The sequence below is a fragment of the Drosophila takahashii genome, chromosome 3R, assembly GCF_030179915.1.
Source record: "Drosophila takahashii strain IR98-3 E-12201 chromosome 3R, DtakHiC1v2, whole genome shotgun sequence".
NCBI classification, from domain to species: domain Eukaryota; kingdom Metazoa; phylum Arthropoda; class Insecta; order Diptera; family Drosophilidae; genus Drosophila; species Drosophila takahashii.
In genome coordinates this window covers 13293427-13312523 of record NC_091681.1, presented here as the reverse complement: position 1 = coordinate 13312523, position 19097 = coordinate 13293427, and the positions used below count along the sequence as shown (strand labels likewise).

Below are 19097 nucleotides of genomic sequence, written 5' to 3'. Positions count from 1 at the left end.
CCTACTAAATCTCAAATTTTATTGGCTTTCTTGCATGATTTATGTATATTAATTAACAAGATAAGAATGAAGTTCTGAAGGAGTTGTTTACATTTAACTTATCTTTCTACGTGTTAAACCAAACATTTCTGTATGCATTTAAAGTTTATTTTTAGCTTATCAAAAGATATAAAAATGAGCCAAGGCTAAATAAACCCAAGGCAATAGTTTGTGACTTTGATTAACAACTTATAAAATATTGACAAGTTAAATAAATATATTTTGTATTTTATTTAGTGACTCAAGGACTAAGGCACTTCAACCCATAGAAGTTGACCAGTCGGTGGTGAGGAGAAGGACCAAGAGCAGTAGCCTCATATCCTGCTGCTGTGCACGTCACTCCACGAGGACAGTGGACAGCGAAGCTATCGAAGGAGAAGGGGAGGCAATCATTGGTGAGATCTGAAATACATCACGAACCTAACTTACATTCACTTACCTTTCGACAGGCGATCAGCAGGTGCCGCACCTTGCACCACTGAAGCTATCCAGCTCCTTGCCAACCACTCCGCAATTGGGAAAACGGGTGGTGCGAGGACGTGGCTACAAGAAGCTCTCGTGGAATGAGGATCGGCCGGGCGAAACATCAATATCAATGATCGCCCAGGGCCAGGAGGCCAGGGCCAATCCGCCGCTCACCTATCAGCAACTCAGCCGCAACAATAACAACAATACCAGCAACATAAATAACAACAACAACAACGATGAGGAGGAGTACGATCCCATTGCCAAATACTTTGCCAACACGCAGCATCAAAAGCTATCTCCTCGGATCGCTGCGAAAAGCTCACGGATTCTCTGCGAGAATTGCTGTGGGGAGAGGCAGCAACAAGTTGGCAGCTCTATGGACCGCCAAAAGCAACAGCAACAGCAGCAGCAGCAACAGCAGCAACATCATCAGCAGCAGCAGCAACAGCTGCCGTTTGGGGACTACGATTCAGTGTCCGATTTGTCGTCGTTTCGCTTTGTCTTCGATGGGGAGGAAGTCGATTCCACGAGGCGCGTATTATTCGATGCTCATTATGAGGATGCCGCTGACGATGACGATGACGTTGCGCGGCCGCCGGTTATAGAAATAGAAAAGCGGCAGCCAAATACATCAACAACGAAAACGGAAAAATCAACAGAGGCGGCAGCAGCAGCAGCAACATCAGTGGGAGACGCGTCATCGCCAGTGTTGTCCCTGTCATCTGAAATCAGCGACGAGTCACCAGCAATTTGTTGTTATACAATTGACAAAAAACTGTCACACCAGCAGCAGCAGCATCTACAACCGAAGCAGCAGCAGCAACAACATCTGCAACACTACAATTCCTGTGCCACTGTTAGCTATCGAAGCTATCGCCTTCCGCCACCAGTTCCACCCAAACCGCGTGCCCATGTGCAGTCCTCTGGATGCGATGAGCCAGCTTTGAAGACCAGACGTTTGGTCTGCCATCAGCCACCTGCCAGTTTGCCTCACTATCCGCCTAGAATTTACCCCGCCAACAGCTGTTGCCTCCCCAAGGATTGTCACGCGTTCGAGGGAAACTTCAGCAATAACATCAACTACAATTGCCGATTCGGGTCGAGTGGGGATTGCCACTGGGGATTGGTAAAGGGACCCCGATCCCTTTGCTATGATCGACACGGCCGCCTGACCTTCGACTCGGAACCGGAACCGGAAGTGGTGGGTGAAAAGAGCAACGGAGTGCACAAGTCGCTCAGTGAATCGCGTTTGCAAGTAGAATATTACGCAGAGCCCAAAATTCCTTACGATCCGTACACCGATTTGTCGCGTGTGACCGCGAATGTTATAAACCCCGAAAGAAGCGAACGGGAAAGTACGTTTTCTCTGCCCCTGCAGCACAGTCGTGAGTGCAATGCACTCGTCCCAGTGAATCCCATAAACCAAATTACCAATAATCAAAACCATCAAAATCAAGTTAAGCGAAACCATATTCTCCTGCCCTGTCACTGCAGTTCCCATGTGGATGCTCCGTACGAGGTTAACAAGGAGAACGGGGTAAGTTCAGGCGAAAAATATTATTAATAGATGAAAAAAAATGATTAAGAGATTATGAAATAATCATTGATGACAAATTACAGTCCCAACGATGAGTTAAGATAGTATAGAACCGAAAATGGAATAAATGAGCGAGAGCAAATCAACCCCAGGCCGATATAGATAAAATGTATATTTGTTCTTATGTATTTTCCGATTCTCGATGGCCACCATTCATCACCGAACTGTCAGGGAGTGCAATTTTCAGCCATAAACCTTTTGTTTTGATCGATTTTATTGATCCCATATATCATATAGTTACTCGTCCGTTTGTTTTCCGTTCAATGGGAAGAAAAGATCTCTCGGAGATTGTAGTTGGGACCAGAGAATAGGTCTTGTATGTACGGTTGGATGGATGGATGGGCACCACCTGAACTGAACGGCACGTTCTGCCGCTCAATCGGAGAGATCGGGAGAATGTGGGATTTTCGCCTTTGATTTGTGCTGCTTGCGAGAGTTCTGCTCAGCGGAGATCTCTTTGGTGGTATTGCTCTACTTTTGTGTTATTTGTACGATTCTTTTAATGCGTGCACTAGGAGAAAATAGTTAAGGAGGTTTGTAATTCTTAAAATTAATTTTTTTAAACTTATAGTTATGGATAGTTATTGTTTAAGGATCAAAGAAATACTTGAATATTGTTAGAAAACTGGTCTATCATTCAAAACATATTTCTTAATTCTAATTCTTTTTTTTATAATTTATGTAAAGGAATAGTTTTTGTTTTAAACTATAAAGTTATTATAGGACATATAAGCATCTATATTGTTTACATTTCTACATGGTCAACTATTTTCTTTGCTAATACTTGGATATTGTTAGAAAATTGTCTATTAGAAAATGGTCTACCATTAAGAATATATTTATAAATTCTAAATAACCTTTTTTTTATAATTTATGTTTTAACCTATAAAGTTATTAGGACATATAAGCATCTATATTGTTTATATTTCTACACGTTAAACTATTTTCCTTGCTAATACTTGGATATGGTTAGAAAATGGTCTATCATTAAAAATATATTTCTAAATTCTAAATAACCATTTTTTTTTATAATTTATGTAAAGGAATAGTTTTTGTTTTAACCTATAAATCTATTAAGACATATAAGCATCTATATTGTTTTTTTTTATACACCTTAATCTATTTTCCTTGCTAATTAAACCAACTTTCTAGCAGTGTATTGTAAGTTGGCCCGTCCGCTCATTCATTCCCAGTCATAGCCAAAGATCTCTTGTATTTTCTGTATATTCCACCTACATACATATATACCTATATGTATTTGGATTTAAATACGTATGTGGAATACGTACAATTATATATGCGGCTGAGATCTGTTGTTTATACTAAAAATATCACTGTGTGCGTATGTATACACGAATCGGCTTAATATGTATATATATATAAAGCACCGTTGGCTTGCCTTACATTGTGTGTTCTCCTCGATTGGCTGGTATGTGTGTCATTGTGCAGCGATAATATAATGACGCTGGTGAGGATGAGGAGGCGCCTAATATAATCACGCTGCCTGGGTTCCGGAAATCGGAATATGGAATATGTAATATATAATGCCCGTTCCAATTAGCATTCCCCATATCCCACAGGCGCTGATCCTTCGGGAAAGCGACGAAATCTTGTTGTTTTTCCCCCCAACCAGCGATATTACACATACGCCGCGTTGACTCAATGCTGTGTTCAGTGTATCGAATTGAATTGCCAGCGATTTGTTTGTTTTTATTTTGTGAGCGGGGCGAGGGGTGGGTTCACAAGTACGCCCACAGCTAGTCCATAAAAAGACGGGGGGCTGGAGGGGGAGGGCAGATGGATAATGGGCCCGGGCAGGCCGAGAAGTTCGCCGATGAATAATAAACGTTTAACTCGAATTATCCCTCCCGTTCTCTTTCGCTCGCTTTTAGCACACAATGGAGAAACGACGTAATACCCTGGACCGCTTTCAGCGCCTCGGTTTCGGGCGTAAATCATCACCAGCGGCAGCCGCCGCCTCCACGTCCTCCACGCCCTCCACTTCCGGTGGTCCGGAGAAGCAGCGCAAGACGTCGGATCGTTCGGAGCGCCTTCGCGAGCTAACAGAACTTTTGCGGGGAGGCGGCGGTGGCAGCAGTTCCCGCGCCTCCTCCACGCCCACTCCACCACCGCCGCCTCCACCACCACCAGTGCCACCACCCCGCAAGCCACGCCACTCCCAATCCTCACAGTCCTCCCATTTGGAACGCCAGGATACGGGCGCCAGTCAAACCTCGGAATCGGAGGCGGGCAGCGTTCATCTGCGAATGCCCAGCGAAGAGAGCACACGTCACAGTGGAGGCCTCAGCACCGCCGCCCGCATCTTCGCCTCCCTTCGGCCAAACACGAGTCTCTCCAACCTGGAGGCCTTCATGTTGAGCAACCGCGAGAAGTCCAAGTCCCCGCCCCCAGATGCGCAGCAGAATCAAAGACCTGCGGCCAGCAGTAGATGCGTAGATGCGTCGGCATCCGCTGGCGGCAGTGGCAGTTTCGAGAGCACGGCCCACGGAGCATCACGGCCGGATTCACGCAGCGCGCACAAGGCGGCCCCATTTCGATCCGTTTCGTTCTCGCAGATCGACTGCAAGTCCACGCTGACCGCTCTGCGGGATCGCCTCAAGCGGGACAAGGCCATCGAGGCGCCCAGTCCGAGTCCCACGCACTCCAGGGAGGAGGAGCACCAGCTAGTTCCACCGGATCCCGGCTGGGTGCGAATCCCCTTGAAGAAGACCGAACTGAGCATCAATCTGAATTACGGGCAGGAGAAGTCGCTGGATCACGACGCCATCCAGGAGGAGGACATCTTTAGCAACGAATTGGCTGCCAGTGGCAGCTCCGGCATCCTCTTCCCAGTGGCCACCGCCAGCAGTGTGATAGCCGCCCATGCCACCATGGAATCCCTGACGGACACCATTCAGTCGGAGAGCGATTGTCTGATCAAGGAGGAGGTTCAACAGCCTGTGCTGGAGATTACACCACCCACCAGCTCGTCGGTGAGTGGCAGTGCGCCCAATTTGGCCACCCTGATGGAGGAGCAGCTGCCGCTGGAGGCACCGCCGGATAACTTCCTGCAAACAGCCACCACCTGCGAGATACCAGTGCCCGTTTACGAGTGTGCCGCCCAGGAGTGGCTGGAGACCCCCGCCCAGGAATGGGTGGAGGTGGCGCCCGAGGAGTTCGGCATTGTGCCCGAGACCATTCAGCCGCCCATTCCGCATGCAGCCTGCAAGATCTCCCAAACGCCGTCCACCCTGACCACCGCTGTGAGGAGCGATTTGGTGCCCACCATTTCGGTGAGTCGATCCTCCGAGGAGGGCGACGAGCAGCTGGCCAAGATCGAGGACGGGCCGCAGGTGGAGGTGGCCACCACGGCCAAGAATCCCTCGGTGGAGCAGCAGCAGCACTGCAAGCAGTACAGCCACGATGATCTCGACCTGACCAATGTGGATCTGCGGAGCTCGCTGGAGGCCATCGCCACGCCGCGACACAGCACGGATGAGCGACAGCGGAGGCACCTGGACAAGTCGACCAAGCGCAAGGGGATGTACATAGACAACGCCGACTGGCAGGCTCCCGCGGAGGCGCCACCACGTGGCCTGGCCCTGGACATCGGTGTGGCCAATCTGAATGCCATTAAGCCGGAATCCCCGTCGGATGTCAGCACTCCCGGCGCCTCGCAAATGTACATCAGCAGTCCGCAGAGTTCCTATTCCTTCGAACTGAACACGCCCGAGCTGGAGAAGGGTTCGCCCTCGTGGGGCAGCGGAGGATTGGGACTGGCACAGCCACGCGACAAGGCGCAGCTGCTGAGCAACTTTAGCTGCCACAGCAGCGAGGAGAAGGACGACGCCTCCAGTCGGAGCCTGAGCTTCCTGCGCACCGATTCCACCTCGGACAACGAGTGCGACCGGGCTGCCAGGGAGCGGGAAAGGGAGCGGGAGCGGATCACCTCCAGTCCCACGCCCAGCAGCGGCGACTACGACTACAAGCGCTTCTCGAAGCGACCGCTCAGAGGTCCCTACGGCCAGATGCTGGAGGCCGAGATGAAGAAGCCCAACCGGATGCACTTCGAGGAGATCCTCGAGGAGCTGCGCGAAACGGACAGGTGAGATTTATACCTTGTTTTAAGTTCTTGAGCTAGATTCCTTTTAAATAAATTATTTATAGAGATTTAAAAAGCAACAAAACAGATTTTTTTATAAAGAAGTTCGTAATTAATTTTTAAAAGGTGGTACCGAGAAAGGATTTTGCAATTATTGCCTTTGAAAATGTAATTCGATTTGAAACTAACATTTTAAGATGAGCATTTTTAAGATGCTTCAATATTTTTTTTCTCTTATTTTAATTGCTATTGCCTTCGATTTAAAAACGCTTTGAAAGATGGAGGAAGGGATTCCTATACTTATTTCAAATCAAATAATCTCAACTCACTTCCAATTTTTGTGAAGAAGTTCATAATAAATTTATAAAAATTTGGTACCGACAAAAGATCTTGAAATTATTCCCTATGAACATGTAATTAATTTTGAGAATTTTTAAGATGCTTTAACATTTTTTTTTCTCATATTTTAATTGCAATTGCCTTCAATTTGAAACGTTTTAAAATATGGAGGAATGGATAACTATACTTATTTCAAATCAAATGATTTCAACTCACTTCCAATTTTCTTTCAGCTTACGTAGCTCAGCTCCTGGCGGTGCAGCTAGTGGATCGGGTGGTCCTTCGCGCAATTTGCCGCAGTACTCGAACTCGATGCGGGTGCGCAAAACGAGTACCTTTTTGCCGGTGCCATCGCATGCTCGGGCGGCTTCCACGCCCTCTCAGCTGGAGCACACCAACAAGTCCATTTCGGCGGCCACCGCCCAGATCTCCGTGTCCGCCAAGAACCTCAGTGAGGCGGAGTTGGATGACCAGCTGCACCACATGAAGCGGGCAGCCTCCGAGGCTCCGGCCCCCAAGTCGCACCACAGCAAGCGCAGTCAGTCGATGAGCACAGAGCGTCCCAGCATCCATCATCATCACCACGGTCACAGTCACGGTCACGGTCACAGCCACAGTCATCATCACGGCGCCAAACGGAGTCTGGATGCGGGATCTGGTGATAAGTCTGCCAAAGCAGCTCCATTGGCTGGAGGAGCTACGGGATCAGGATCGGGATCGGGTTCGGCTTCTGGAGGAGGCGGCAAGGCGGGCCTGAAGCCCACGCCCGCTCTGTTGGCCGAGCTCCTGAAGGGATCCAGTGAGAACATGATCTCCGAGCAGCGAAAGAAGACGATAGCGGTGAGTCACTTTTTACTAAATCAGTTTTGGTTGATTGGGTTTTGAGCCAGAACTTTTAACCTCTAACAACTTTGAATTCTTAGAAATCCCTTTAAATTAAAAGATATTCATGATATAAGGACACTGAAAATTTTAGGAATATTTGTATTAGTAGATGTTTATTCTCAATCGAGAATATACATTTAAGACGATTTTATGAGGAGAAAATACTTTTCTTTATTGTTTTTGATTTTTACTATTTCATTCCATTCACTATATTGTTGTCTCAAATCAGATTGAATAATAGTTTTGAATATTAATAATATTCACATTACTTAAATCAGAAGATTTTCAAAATTTGCTTTTAATTTGAGCTTATCAACTAAGCCTAGAAGAATGCGCTTTGAAGTATGCTATGATTCAGTTGCTTTAAGCGGGGTTTAAAAATGGCGGATCGTTCCAAAAATCAATCGTTTCCCTCCTCTCTGACCCTTCCAAAAATTTCCAGTTCCAGCTGAGAGCGAATTGGCTGAGGCAGCGATCGTTAGCTTTGCTCCTCTTTCCCCCTTCTGTGTTTCTTGCTGTACACACTCTCAAACGTACACATATTCAAATTTTCTCACGCTTTTTGTTTTGCTTGCTAAGTAGAAGTGCATGTTGTGGGTGTGGGCAGAGGCAGAGGCAGAAGCAGAGGAAAAACAGCGGCAGAGAAGAAAGCAGCGGCGCCATGTGAATTTCGAGGCGCATGCTCCAAACGAAAAGAAAGAAATCGTTGCGCATTGGAAATGTGTGTTAGTGTGCTAGACCCGTTCAGTTCCATTCGTTTTGGTTCGGTTCGGTCCCTTCGTTCCATTCCGCTCCGTTCCAGGCACAGTGGTTGCATCGTACTATTTTTACACTGGCAGCAAATTAAAATTGACTGATGACTGATACTTTGTGCATTGCTGCATTGTGAATCAACATTGAGAAATGTTGTGAACGGAGGCTTTGCTTTTTTCTGACTTATGAATAGTACTAAAGACTTCCGTTGTATATCCTTTATTCTCAGGAATTTAATGGGGTCACCCACTTACCATTAGTCCTGTTAATGGGTTATTAAGTAAACCTCATCATTGATGATTTTCTTTTCTAAAAATTTTAAAAGTAATTTTACCCTTAGCCATTTAAAAGCATAACCCGTTACCCCGTTTAGTTGGTTATGTTAAAAATAATTATGGTTAATAACTTAACTGAGTTTTTTTTATTTTCTCTGAAATAAAGAATTCCAATTCCGGTATAAGATTTAACCCTTTTCCTAACCTGTTCTCCTGTTTGGACACTTGTCGCATGCAAATCGAATGGAAATCTTACTCTCTTAGGGACTCTCTCTCATTTTCATTTTCCTTTGCTCTCCGAGAGCGGCGCATGGCATTCCAATGGGGTTTTAACAGCTGAGACTAGCGCACTATACAATGTTTCGAGTGTGTTTACGATCTGCTTTCGGTTCACATGGATAATTGATGTTTTGCCACAGAGCAGATAAACCGAAAGTCTTAAATTCACTATGAGCGTTTTTCCTGATTGCCAATATATATGAGTGTGTGTGTGTGGTTTGCTTTTGTTTTAATTGTGATTCTCTCTCTCATGTCCTCTCTCTTCGCTTACAGTGGGTGGTGGGCGCTCTTTAGAGTGGGAGTGGGGGTGGTGGTGGGGTGGTTTTTTCAGTGCGCTTGGAATATGAAAAATGGAAATTAAGTGTGTATATGGCACAATGGAATGTGTTCGTTGAGTCGAGTGGCGGAATCGCGCACTCCTGTTGTGGCCTCTGGATTTTGGGATGTGCCACTGTGGCTGCTCTCCCGCGCAGCAGCAGCAGCAGTAGCAGTAGCAACAGCAACAGCAACAGCAGCAGCGACTGCGGCAGAGCAGCAAAAGGCTGAAAAGAGACCACTGTGCGCGTTTCAATTCTTATTTGCTTTTCTACGACCATTGTGTGGCGGAATTGTTCATGTTTCGTTCGCTCGTTCGTTTGTTATTTATTTTTTGTGGAGCGAGGAATCCGTTAACGGCGTGTAAAAAGCAACAAACAAATAGGGCAACAACAAGCAAATAACTAAAACAAATCGTAAATTGCCAAACAGCAACGAATCGTATATAGAAAAATAATTTATCGCTGGAGTCCCGAGTGTGTGTGTGTGTGTTTTTCGCATAGGTGGAAAGAATGCATGGTTGTGTGCGTGGGAAAATGTCTCTAAGGCGGAGAAGAAAATCACTTTTCATTTTACTCGAATTAAATTTTTCTTCTCTTCTTGCTAACTGTGTGCGAGTGTTTGCGTGTGTGTATGTATATGTGTACCTGAGTGCACAAGGCCAACCTCTTGTTGCGCCGCGTTACGCCAATAATATACATCAAGTGCAAATATAAACTCTCAACTTAGCCACAGTAACTGAAGCGAGTGCGAGCGAGATGGCTAGCAAGGAGAGGAGCGGAGAGGAGTGAAGAGAGCAAATCAATTACCTGTCAGCCCTCCTCCATGTGTGTTAGTTAGTGTGTGTGATTGTGAAATGTAAAATGGAATTGTGTGGCTTATGCAGCCTGCACTGCTCTAACCCTCGCATATGCCCACTCCTCTCGTATAACGGTAACTGCAACGACCATCTAAACTGCGCACAGATGTATGCTGCAAAATACGGGCTACATAAAACTAACTGTGCAACAAGCTCACCACCCTCGCAAAAGCACACCTACACATACGCCCACCCCACAAGCGTATGCAGGGGTACACATACAGACATGATAACATGTTGCTTTCATAGCTTTTGTTGTTGCCCTAATCAGGCAATTAAAAACGCAACAGCAGCACAGCTGAACAGCAGTTGGTCGTGATTCAAAGGAAAAACAAGAAAACAGAACCGCAACTGGTTTTTTTTTGTTATGTCGTACATATGTATGTATGGATATACTTTTCCTCTACCCAACCCACGCTTTCCCTTTGTTTTTCCTTTGCGCCTTATTGGCCTTCAGTCAGCAAAGACAAACAACAACATGGTCAGTGTCATTATCAAATCACACACAGACACACGCACACACGCGTACAATGCAGTGGCGGTGGGCCAAGGGGGCCGAGGGGTGGTGGTGCTCAAGGCTGTCCCTGTGAGTGAGTGACTCGTGACTCTCTGTCGTTACTTACACTCGAAATAATCATTTAGACATGAGTCGAAACCCTTTTATTAATTTATTTCATGTTGAAAACTAAAAAAAAACCAGTTTGGTCACTTAAAAGAAATTTACTTTGACATTATCCCTGTTTTAAAATTGATTTTTTGTGTCAAATCCCTTATACTAATTTATTTCAAAAACCGAATTCTTAAAAACCAGTTATGTTATTTCAAAAAGACAGTTACTTAAAAATTTGATATTTATGCAAAATTTCACATTTGTATTGTGAACTAAAACTACATTTTAAACTGTGAAAACGATATATTTAAAAAATATTTTCGAGAGTACTTATTTGTAAAAGGAATAATCCCAATTCTTTGCTTTCAATATCTTGAGAAACAATTTCCTATATTAAAAAAAATTAATATATACGCATTGAAAAATCTATAGAACTTTATAACTTTATGTTCTGAGTGCAAGTGCAGGGCATGTGGAACGTGGGCAAGTGGTTCTCCCACTTGCCGACTACGCAGGTTGTTCTCCATGCGTGTGTGAGTGTGGGTGTCTGTTTTTGTGGCTGTGCAACATCCTCGCCCAGCTGCAATTTGCTTCATGCCAGTCGCTTGTTGCACTTTCAGTCTATTTGGGTGTTTTAGCCAGACCAGTCGTGTGCTTTTGTCTATAAACAAAAGGGAAAAAATATAGGAAACACAGAATGCTTCAGCGGTGCTCCAGAGATTCAGTGGCGTTGTTGCAGCAGTGAGACAAAAAGTTGCCTAAACTAGTGACAAAGTGAAAAAAAGAGAGAACACTTAGCATCGCATTTCGAGCATGTCGCACAATCGCGAGAATCTGCGACTCAGCCTGTTGGATCTGCAGGCCACCCTGACGGCGCCCTCCCAAACCGTTGCCGCCGCCCTGCTCCCCCAGGCCCCCGCCCACATGCAACAGTTGCCGAGCGGCAGCGGCAACCTCAGTGGCAGCAGCAACATCAGCAACAGCAGCAGCAGCTGCAACACCCACTCGCACAGCAGCAGCAACATCAGCGGCTGCGGCACCGGCAGCAGCAGCAACATCAACAGCAGCGTCTCCCAAGCGGTCTCGATGGCCACCACAACGGTGGCGCGGCTCAGCAAGGCGGGATTCGGGGCGGCTGCCGGTTCAGGGGGCGGGGCCGGGAGTGGCTATCAGAACGACAAGTGCGACAGGCTGAAGAAAATGACTTCGATCACCTGCTCCGACTCGGAGGACGACTCCGAGCGGCGGGCGCAGTTCGAGATGAGTAGTAAATGGAATCTGGGCGGCTATGAAGGCGTAAGTCTGGTCGCAATTAACCCTCTACTAATTGCCAACACATTTTTAGGTGATAATCTTTAATGATTCCCCTTGTATTATCTCTTCTCTCCCCAGGACACACGCACCTATGTTGTGCAGGAGATCTACCGGAATGAGCAGTCCTACGTGGAATCCCTACAGACCGTGGTCGTCAAATATCTGAAGGTGCTCAAGGCCCCCGAGCATGCCGGCATGATAGACACACGCACTGTGGATGAGATCTTCTTCATGGTCCCCGACATCCTCGAGATTCACGAGAGGTTCCTGGGCGACCTGAAGAGCCGGTTGGATGACTGGGATGTCCAGCAGAAAGTGGGCGACGCCTTCATGGATACGGTAATATATTTATTATAAATTTCTCTTGCATTTTATGATGTAATGCTGTTATCTTATTTCACAGTTTTCGAAACTAGAGGTCCTAGAGGTCTACACATCCTTTGTGAACAACTGCAATCGGGCCAAGAACGCCATTCGCTCTATGAAGCACCAGCGACCTTCGTTTTCCAAGTTCCTCGAGTCGACGGCTCGGGAGCACAAGGGCAAGCTGACCCTGGACAATCTGCTCATCAAGCCTGTGCAAAAGTTTCCCAAGTGAGTTTCCATCATATAAGTAAATCAGAAGAATATCTCGTTAATAATCCCAAACTATTCCCAGCTATGAACTGCTCTTCCAGCGATTGATTAAGCACACGGATCACGATCATCCAGACACGAAGCATTTGCAGGATGTGCTGAAGCTGGTCCACGACATTCTGGTCCACATCAACTGCAAGGAGCGCGAGATCATGGAGAATGGACAGAGGGAGGCCACGCTGCGGGAACTGGAAGGTGTCATCGAGGGCATCACCGATCTTATAGCCCCGGAAAGGCAGTTCCTGCTCTTCGACCTGGTCTCCATGCCATCGGGACAAGGGGCGCGCAAGGATCGTGGCTTCTTCCTGTTCAACGATCTGCTCGTCCTCACGAGCATCAAGAAACGAAGCGGCACGATTCGCAAGCCAAACAGCTCCATTTGCCCGGGCACTGTGGCCACCACCCTGGACACCAATAAGTACAAGTTCCTCACCAAGATCTCGCTGGACTGCCTGGAAATTGTCAAATGTGAGTTATAATAGCTCCTCTGAATTTAAGATCAATAACGATTTATATATATACTCTGTAGCCAAGGACGAAAACATTAAGCGCATCGTCAGCGAAATCGAGACTTTGGCCGAAGACTGCAATAAACTGCAGCAAATCACCGACATAGCCGTATCCCTAAAATACCCGCATCAGTATCTGGAGGACGTAATCCGCGAGCTCCATCGTGATGTCCAGCGACAGCTCTCCGAGCGCCAGACAAACGACACCCAGCTGAATATGCTCGAACTGACAGTCAGTTCTCCGTAAGTGGAACCAAATTTAAGAACCCTGTAATCGAAATCGAATTGTAACAAGAGAGAACGCTATAGTCGGGTTGGTGTCCCGACTATTTAATACCCGTCACTCAGCTAAAGGGAGTGCGGGGGAGATTGATATATAACATTTTGATTGCGCATAACTTTTTAATGAATGGTCCGATTTGATAAATGTCTTCTACATTTCGATAGGTATAAATATACACAACAAAATTGAATATATACTTCTCGGGAATCTTTAGTGGGCGCCAGACACATTTTAAAATCGTTAGTTGGCGATTGTGGGCGTTAGAGGGGGCGTGGCAATCGGCTGAAATAAACTTGTGCTGCGTAGGGATCCCAAGAATATGTGTGGGAAATCTTAACCTTGTAGCTTATGTAGTTTCCGAGATCTCAGCGTTCATACAGACAGACAGACGGACATGGCTAGTGACCCTGATCAAGAATATATATACTTTATGGGGTCGGAAACGCTTCCTTCTGCTGTTAAATACTTTTACTCTACAAGTAACGGGTATAAAAATGGTCAATTAGCTGTTGAAACTAAAGCCTCTGTAATTAGAGGATTGCAACTTGATCGGCAAGTTCTGTATGTAAACCTACATGTAGTGTTTATGTATACAAGTGTTTATCCAGATTTAATCCACCAACTAATAATGTATTTCTTGTAATTTAAGAACATAAACTGTAAGACCCCAATTCCTTTTAATACAAGCCTAAATCTTATTGCTTTAGAAATGGCAACCAGAAGCTGACCGTGGTCTTCAACAAGACGGAGAAGCGCACGCAATGGGAGGAGAGTTTCAACGAGGCCAAGCAGAAGCTGGGTAAGTGATGGGTACCTTCCCTTAGATAACTTCCAATAAGTAATACTTATTCACCCACAGCTGCCACCCTGGAGCGACATCCCATTCCCGAGTTCCTCACCTCCATACCCATCCGCAAGACCCGTGCTGGCCTGCAGTTCACCTGTGCGGCAGCCACGCTGAGTGACAACCGGGATGTTTGGGTTTGCAACAGCGACGGCTACGTGGGTCAGGTGTGCATCATGTCGCTGCATCCCGAGCCGAATGTCACCAGCTGCAACGGGGTGTGCAATGCCCGCATCCTGTGCGTGGCCTCCGTGCCGGCCTACAGCTCGGCGGCCTCCAGTCGGAACAGCAGTGGCGAGCAGCCTGCCGGATCCGGTGGTCAGGAGGAGAAGGACAAGCGCAACACTCCGCAGAGCTACACGCAGCAATTGAGGGACTATCGCAAGAGCATCTCGCCCAGCTTCCAGAGTGCCTCCACATCGGCGACGGCGACGCCGGAAAAGAAGAAGCTGACGCCAACGCCCACACCGGTTGCGGGCGGGGATCCTGGTGATGCGGCGACCACGGCGCCTGGCGGCAGTGATACTCAGCTGGAACTGAATCTCAGCTCCAGCGACGATGAAACGGAGGCCGCAGCAGCCTCGCTGAATGTCGCCGGGAGCACAGGTGCGGGATCTGGTGCAACTCTAGCGGAACGGGTTCCCAGTCCTGCACCCTCGTATCATGGGCATCAGGTGAGATTCTCTCTACATCCCTCCGGCAAAGTTCCTGTTACTTATTTCCTTGTCCCCGCAGGACTCGAATCCCGAGGAGGGCGAGAGCAATCAATCAACCATGTGGATTGGCACTGAAGACGGCTGCATCCACGTCTATAATAGCACTGACAATATTCGCATTAAGAAGAACCGCATCAAGATCGAACACCATTCGGCCGTCTATTCCATTTTGTAAGTATATGATATTATTTTATAGAAATTAAATTCATATTAATTTTATAATACAGGTACCTGGACAATCGTGTGTTTGTATCATTAGCAAATGGTGATATCTGTGTTTACCTAAGAGATGGTGGTAAGTGCTTGAAGATTAGGCAGTTCTCAATTTGATTCACTGATGGTTCTTTATTTTAGCCACCTCCTGGAATACTTGCTCATCGCACTGCCTGTCCATTGGCACGGTCACCAGTCCGGTGAACAAGCTCCTGAACGTCAACGGTCGTCTTTGGTGCTCCATCCAGGGCATAATCAAAGTGCTGGATGTAGAGACTTTGACGGTAAGAAAGTATACCTCTCCTATTGATTTAAAAACTAATGTTATCCTATTTTCCCCCTCAGGTCATCAATCAAATACAGATTTCATCGGACTCGAAGCCGATCACAAACATGACAGTCTCAAACAATCATGTGTGGATATCCATACAGAACTCAGCGCACATTAAGTGTTTCCATTCCAATACGTGAGTAGGAAGTGGTTATATACTGTAGACCTTATAATCTTTATCTCTGAACCCCTTTAAACCACAGCCACCAACTGGTTACCGAAGTGAATCTCGCCCCCGCCGTAAACAAGATGCTCTCGAATTGCGATGAGATCATCCGACAGCACAAGGCCGCCTGTCTGCGGGTAACATCGCTGCTGTGCTGCAAGGATCTCATCTGGATCGGAACCAGTGCGGGCGTTTTGCTCACCATCCCGGCGCAGGGTTACGAAAAGGGTGCCATTAACATTGTGCCGACAGGCATTCCCCATGGCCACACCGGTCACGTCAGATTCCTAACGTTTGTGGAAACTACGGGCTTGGAGGGAGCTGCATCCGGTGGAGGCGGAAGCGGAGGTCGGGATGCAGGCGGCTCCACCAGCGATGAGTACTCCAAACAGGGGTGAGTTGCGGGGTTTAGTTTAAACTTTAAAGTTTGAAATATCCGTAATATATTTCCTTTCCCAATTATTTATCCAGATCCATCAAGCACTCCAAGTCCAAGTCGGAGACGAACAACACACTGATCATTTCCGGCGGCGATGGCTACGAGGACTTCCGCAACTCCGGCGCCAACTCGCTGAGCGAGATCGCCGGACGCGAGGACAGCACCAACCATCTATTGATATGGCAAATTTGAAGCAGAAGGCGTAAAAACCGCTGGAGGCTCCTGCTCTCACGCTGGAAGAACAACAACTGAGATCGCCTCAGTGGTTGTCCGAGGCCAGCGCTCGAGTGGAGAGCCCGGCGGTTTTTATGGGCCGAGCATTAATCGAGATCCCGACAAGCGGAGATCTGCAGCAGCTGCTAAGCTGGAAATTAGTAGGATTAGCTGACGGACTTAACGGACTGAAGGGACAAGCTGATGACGGATGTACAGATGAATATTGATTGCTCGCAGAATATTTAACGTTCGACTGGCCACCCAAGGCAGTGCCAAAAACAGAAAACAAATCACACATACGACTCCTGCGCCAAAACGCGATTTGGAAAGCACTTTCGATGTACAGACAGATCGCACCGCTGGAGAGGAAGAAGGAGAGCTACTCGATTCCACGGCAAAGTACGATAGATATTTTTGTATTGCTTAGCAGGCAGACTAATTGTAAATGTAAACCCCATTCAAGTGTTAAAAGTTCGAGTCTAGGTTTGTTTTCAATTGAATACAGATACAGGTCTAAGTCTAAACGTAAATCATACAGTTTGTGTACGAGTTTAATCCATCTCCGACCCTGCCCTTTCCCAGCCGGAATCCCAGCGCATTAATCGAATTTATAATCTACAAACCACTCAAGGGTCATGTCACTTATGTACGCGTGTGTCTCCAACAATGAGTACGCATGCCCAGGATAGGCTTGTAAAAATAAAAATAAAATTGAAAATATAAATCGTAGTCTAAGCATCTCCCTATTTTTATTGTATACATACGCGCGTAAATATATACATATACATATATATTAATAACTATATCGATAACTGATTAAATGGCGTTTATAAAGTTTATTGTAAAACCTATTTCATGCAAGAGAATTGAATTTGAAAATTGCAAATTTTAACATAAATACGAGTGATATTCAAGTTTTTGCTAAAGTTTTTTGGGCATGTACAAAACGTTAAACCCACACTAAACACTCACACACCCACCCTACCGAAGTCCCCCAACCCTAAACTAAACTAATCTAAATCCAAACACTACCTACTTAAATATACATATATTTTTTCTAATTGAATACTATTTGTAAGTTGAGCGCACACCCGAAAGCAAGCAACTCAAGCGACCCATCAATTGGCGGTCGCCGTCTCAAGCTCGATCGTCTGTCTAAGGTAGCAAATTGTAATAATTTAAGTATGAATATTTCTATGTTATAGTCTGGTTGGTTATTAACATTAATCATTGTTCAGTGCAGTATTTCAAGTGTACGCTAAGCTCTTCCGCCACCCACCATCCACCACCCAACATCCAAGACCACTAAACTACACTAAAACGACACCACAACACACCGAACCACCGAGAGCGGTTTCATCTGTTATTTGAGTGGCTAAACGCATCCTATGAAATGTATCAAATGCATTTTCCCATATTCAGTGAACATCTGACAATTGTTATCCTACCTCTACGAATACCAAGGTGTTAAATATATATTACTTATATACATTGTAATCGAGGTATTGCTCTTGGTCAGAAGTGGAAGCAGGAGCTGAAACAGGAGAAACTCCCTAAATGAGCTGTAATAATAGAATCTAAAACAATAATTCCCCCCTTTGCCAAGCTGCATTGTAAGGTTCAATAATAAATTGTAAATGTGTTAAAGAAATAAATATATATATTACTTAAATGGAGGCGTAAGCATGTATTATGATTATGTTTGTATCATCTACAATATTAAATGGAATCTTTAAGCCCAACTAAATGGCGATTGTTTTGGAAATTGAATGATAAAAAGTGTAATACAAGGGGGTACTATATTAACATTACTTTTTTATTAGGTTTGAGCGAATCGTTTAGATTCCTGCGGGGATTCTGCTGCACATGCAGCCAGAATAATTTATAATTCATTATTTAATTGCTTTGCCGCTCATTTAGTTTGGATACGCGTGTGGATTCAGATTCGCGCATATTTAATTATCGCATTCATTTGTAAAAATTAATTATAAATGGATTTATGCTGTATCTATCTGTGTCTAACCGAAGGCACATGCATATGCATTTCAACTGACGTGGACACTGGGCATTTTAATTGGTTTGCCCAAATCCCTGCTCGTATCGTATCCCTTATCCTCCCTTTGTTCCCATTAAATAATTCATTTTAATTAGTGTTTGTCAAAATCGAGAATTCCGCCGCTGGTTGCACTATCGATTCGGAACCGATTCGGATTATGATAATCCCGGCCAGAAGATACATATTAGGTGAGGCGAAACGAGACCAAAGCTGGGACTATTGATTGTTTTTTGTTTACCTTTGTGGTGGACTGCACACGTGGCACATTTCCAGCAGGGGATCAGGGGCAGCGAGGAGGAGGTAACCAGGGGGCATCCGTAAGTAAAATAAAATCAAGCAAATTATGCGTAAAACTCAATTATTTGGGACTTTTAAAACAGTCGAACAACAACAAAGGGGAAAAACTTTTGCCGTAAGGCATTTACGTAAGTGCTTGGCCATGGAGTTGTGGATCCATCCGTGGGCAGAGGCGGATGCGGAGCAGGTCGTCCAGACGAAAGAGACGAGCCTTTATGTTCGCCTCCTGCCACCTCGATACGCTTGGCCACATGTGTGCGGCAACATGCTGCGTAAATTACGCTGCCATAATACCCTTCCATATGGTCAACTGTTCCGCCTCGACACATCCATTACTCCGGCCAGCCGAGGGGAAAAAAACTTTCGCCGAGCAAAAGTTGCCAACTTTCGCACAACTTGGAGCCAACTTAAGGACTTACCGATTCGCAAGAGTATCTGGACTTCTGCTCTCCTTGACTTCAGTGATTCCTTTCGACCGTGTTTACACAGGAAACCCCGCAGTACCGCCCCCTCCGGCCGAAGGTCTTCGGTGTTTTAACTCCGCATAAGTTCTTAA

The 19097-nt window shown here is 46.0% G+C and overlaps 1 protein-coding gene across 4 annotated transcripts in view; it reads left to right on the top strand.

Moving 5' to 3' along the window:
- LOC108068829 (rho guanine nucleotide exchange factor 17) overlaps positions 1-17864 on the top strand; it is a 28873-nt gene extending 11009 nt beyond the window's left edge. Inside the window, exons 3-18 of one of the 4 annotated variants that reach the window (XM_017158641.3) lie at positions 277-434; positions 489-2044; positions 3997-6209; positions 6779-7385; positions 11914-12174; positions 12239-12429; positions 12494-12939; positions 13001-13223; positions 13971-14062; positions 14123-14781; positions 14843-14994; positions 15051-15118; positions 15178-15320; positions 15382-15503; positions 15571-15927; positions 16005-17864. In XM_017158641.3, the coding sequence (XP_017014130.3) occupies positions 277-434; positions 489-2044; positions 3997-6209; positions 6779-7385; positions 11914-12174; positions 12239-12429; positions 12494-12939; positions 13001-13223; positions 13971-14062; positions 14123-14781; positions 14843-14994; positions 15051-15118; positions 15178-15320; positions 15382-15503; positions 15571-15927; positions 16005-16164 (7408 nt within the window). In that variant the 3' untranslated portion in view covers positions 16165-17864. Of the gene's footprint in view, positions 1-276; positions 435-488; positions 2045-3996; positions 6210-6778; positions 7386-9270; positions 9469-10998; positions 11818-11913; positions 12175-12238; positions 12430-12493; positions 12940-13000; positions 13224-13970; positions 14063-14122; positions 14782-14842; positions 14995-15050; positions 15119-15177; positions 15321-15381; positions 15504-15570; positions 15928-16004 lie in introns of those variants that run through there. The other 3 variants (XM_070216541.1, XM_070216542.1, XM_017158650.3) reach the window with 3 other exon arrangements.
- Positions 17865-19097: the final 1233 nt, after the last annotated feature.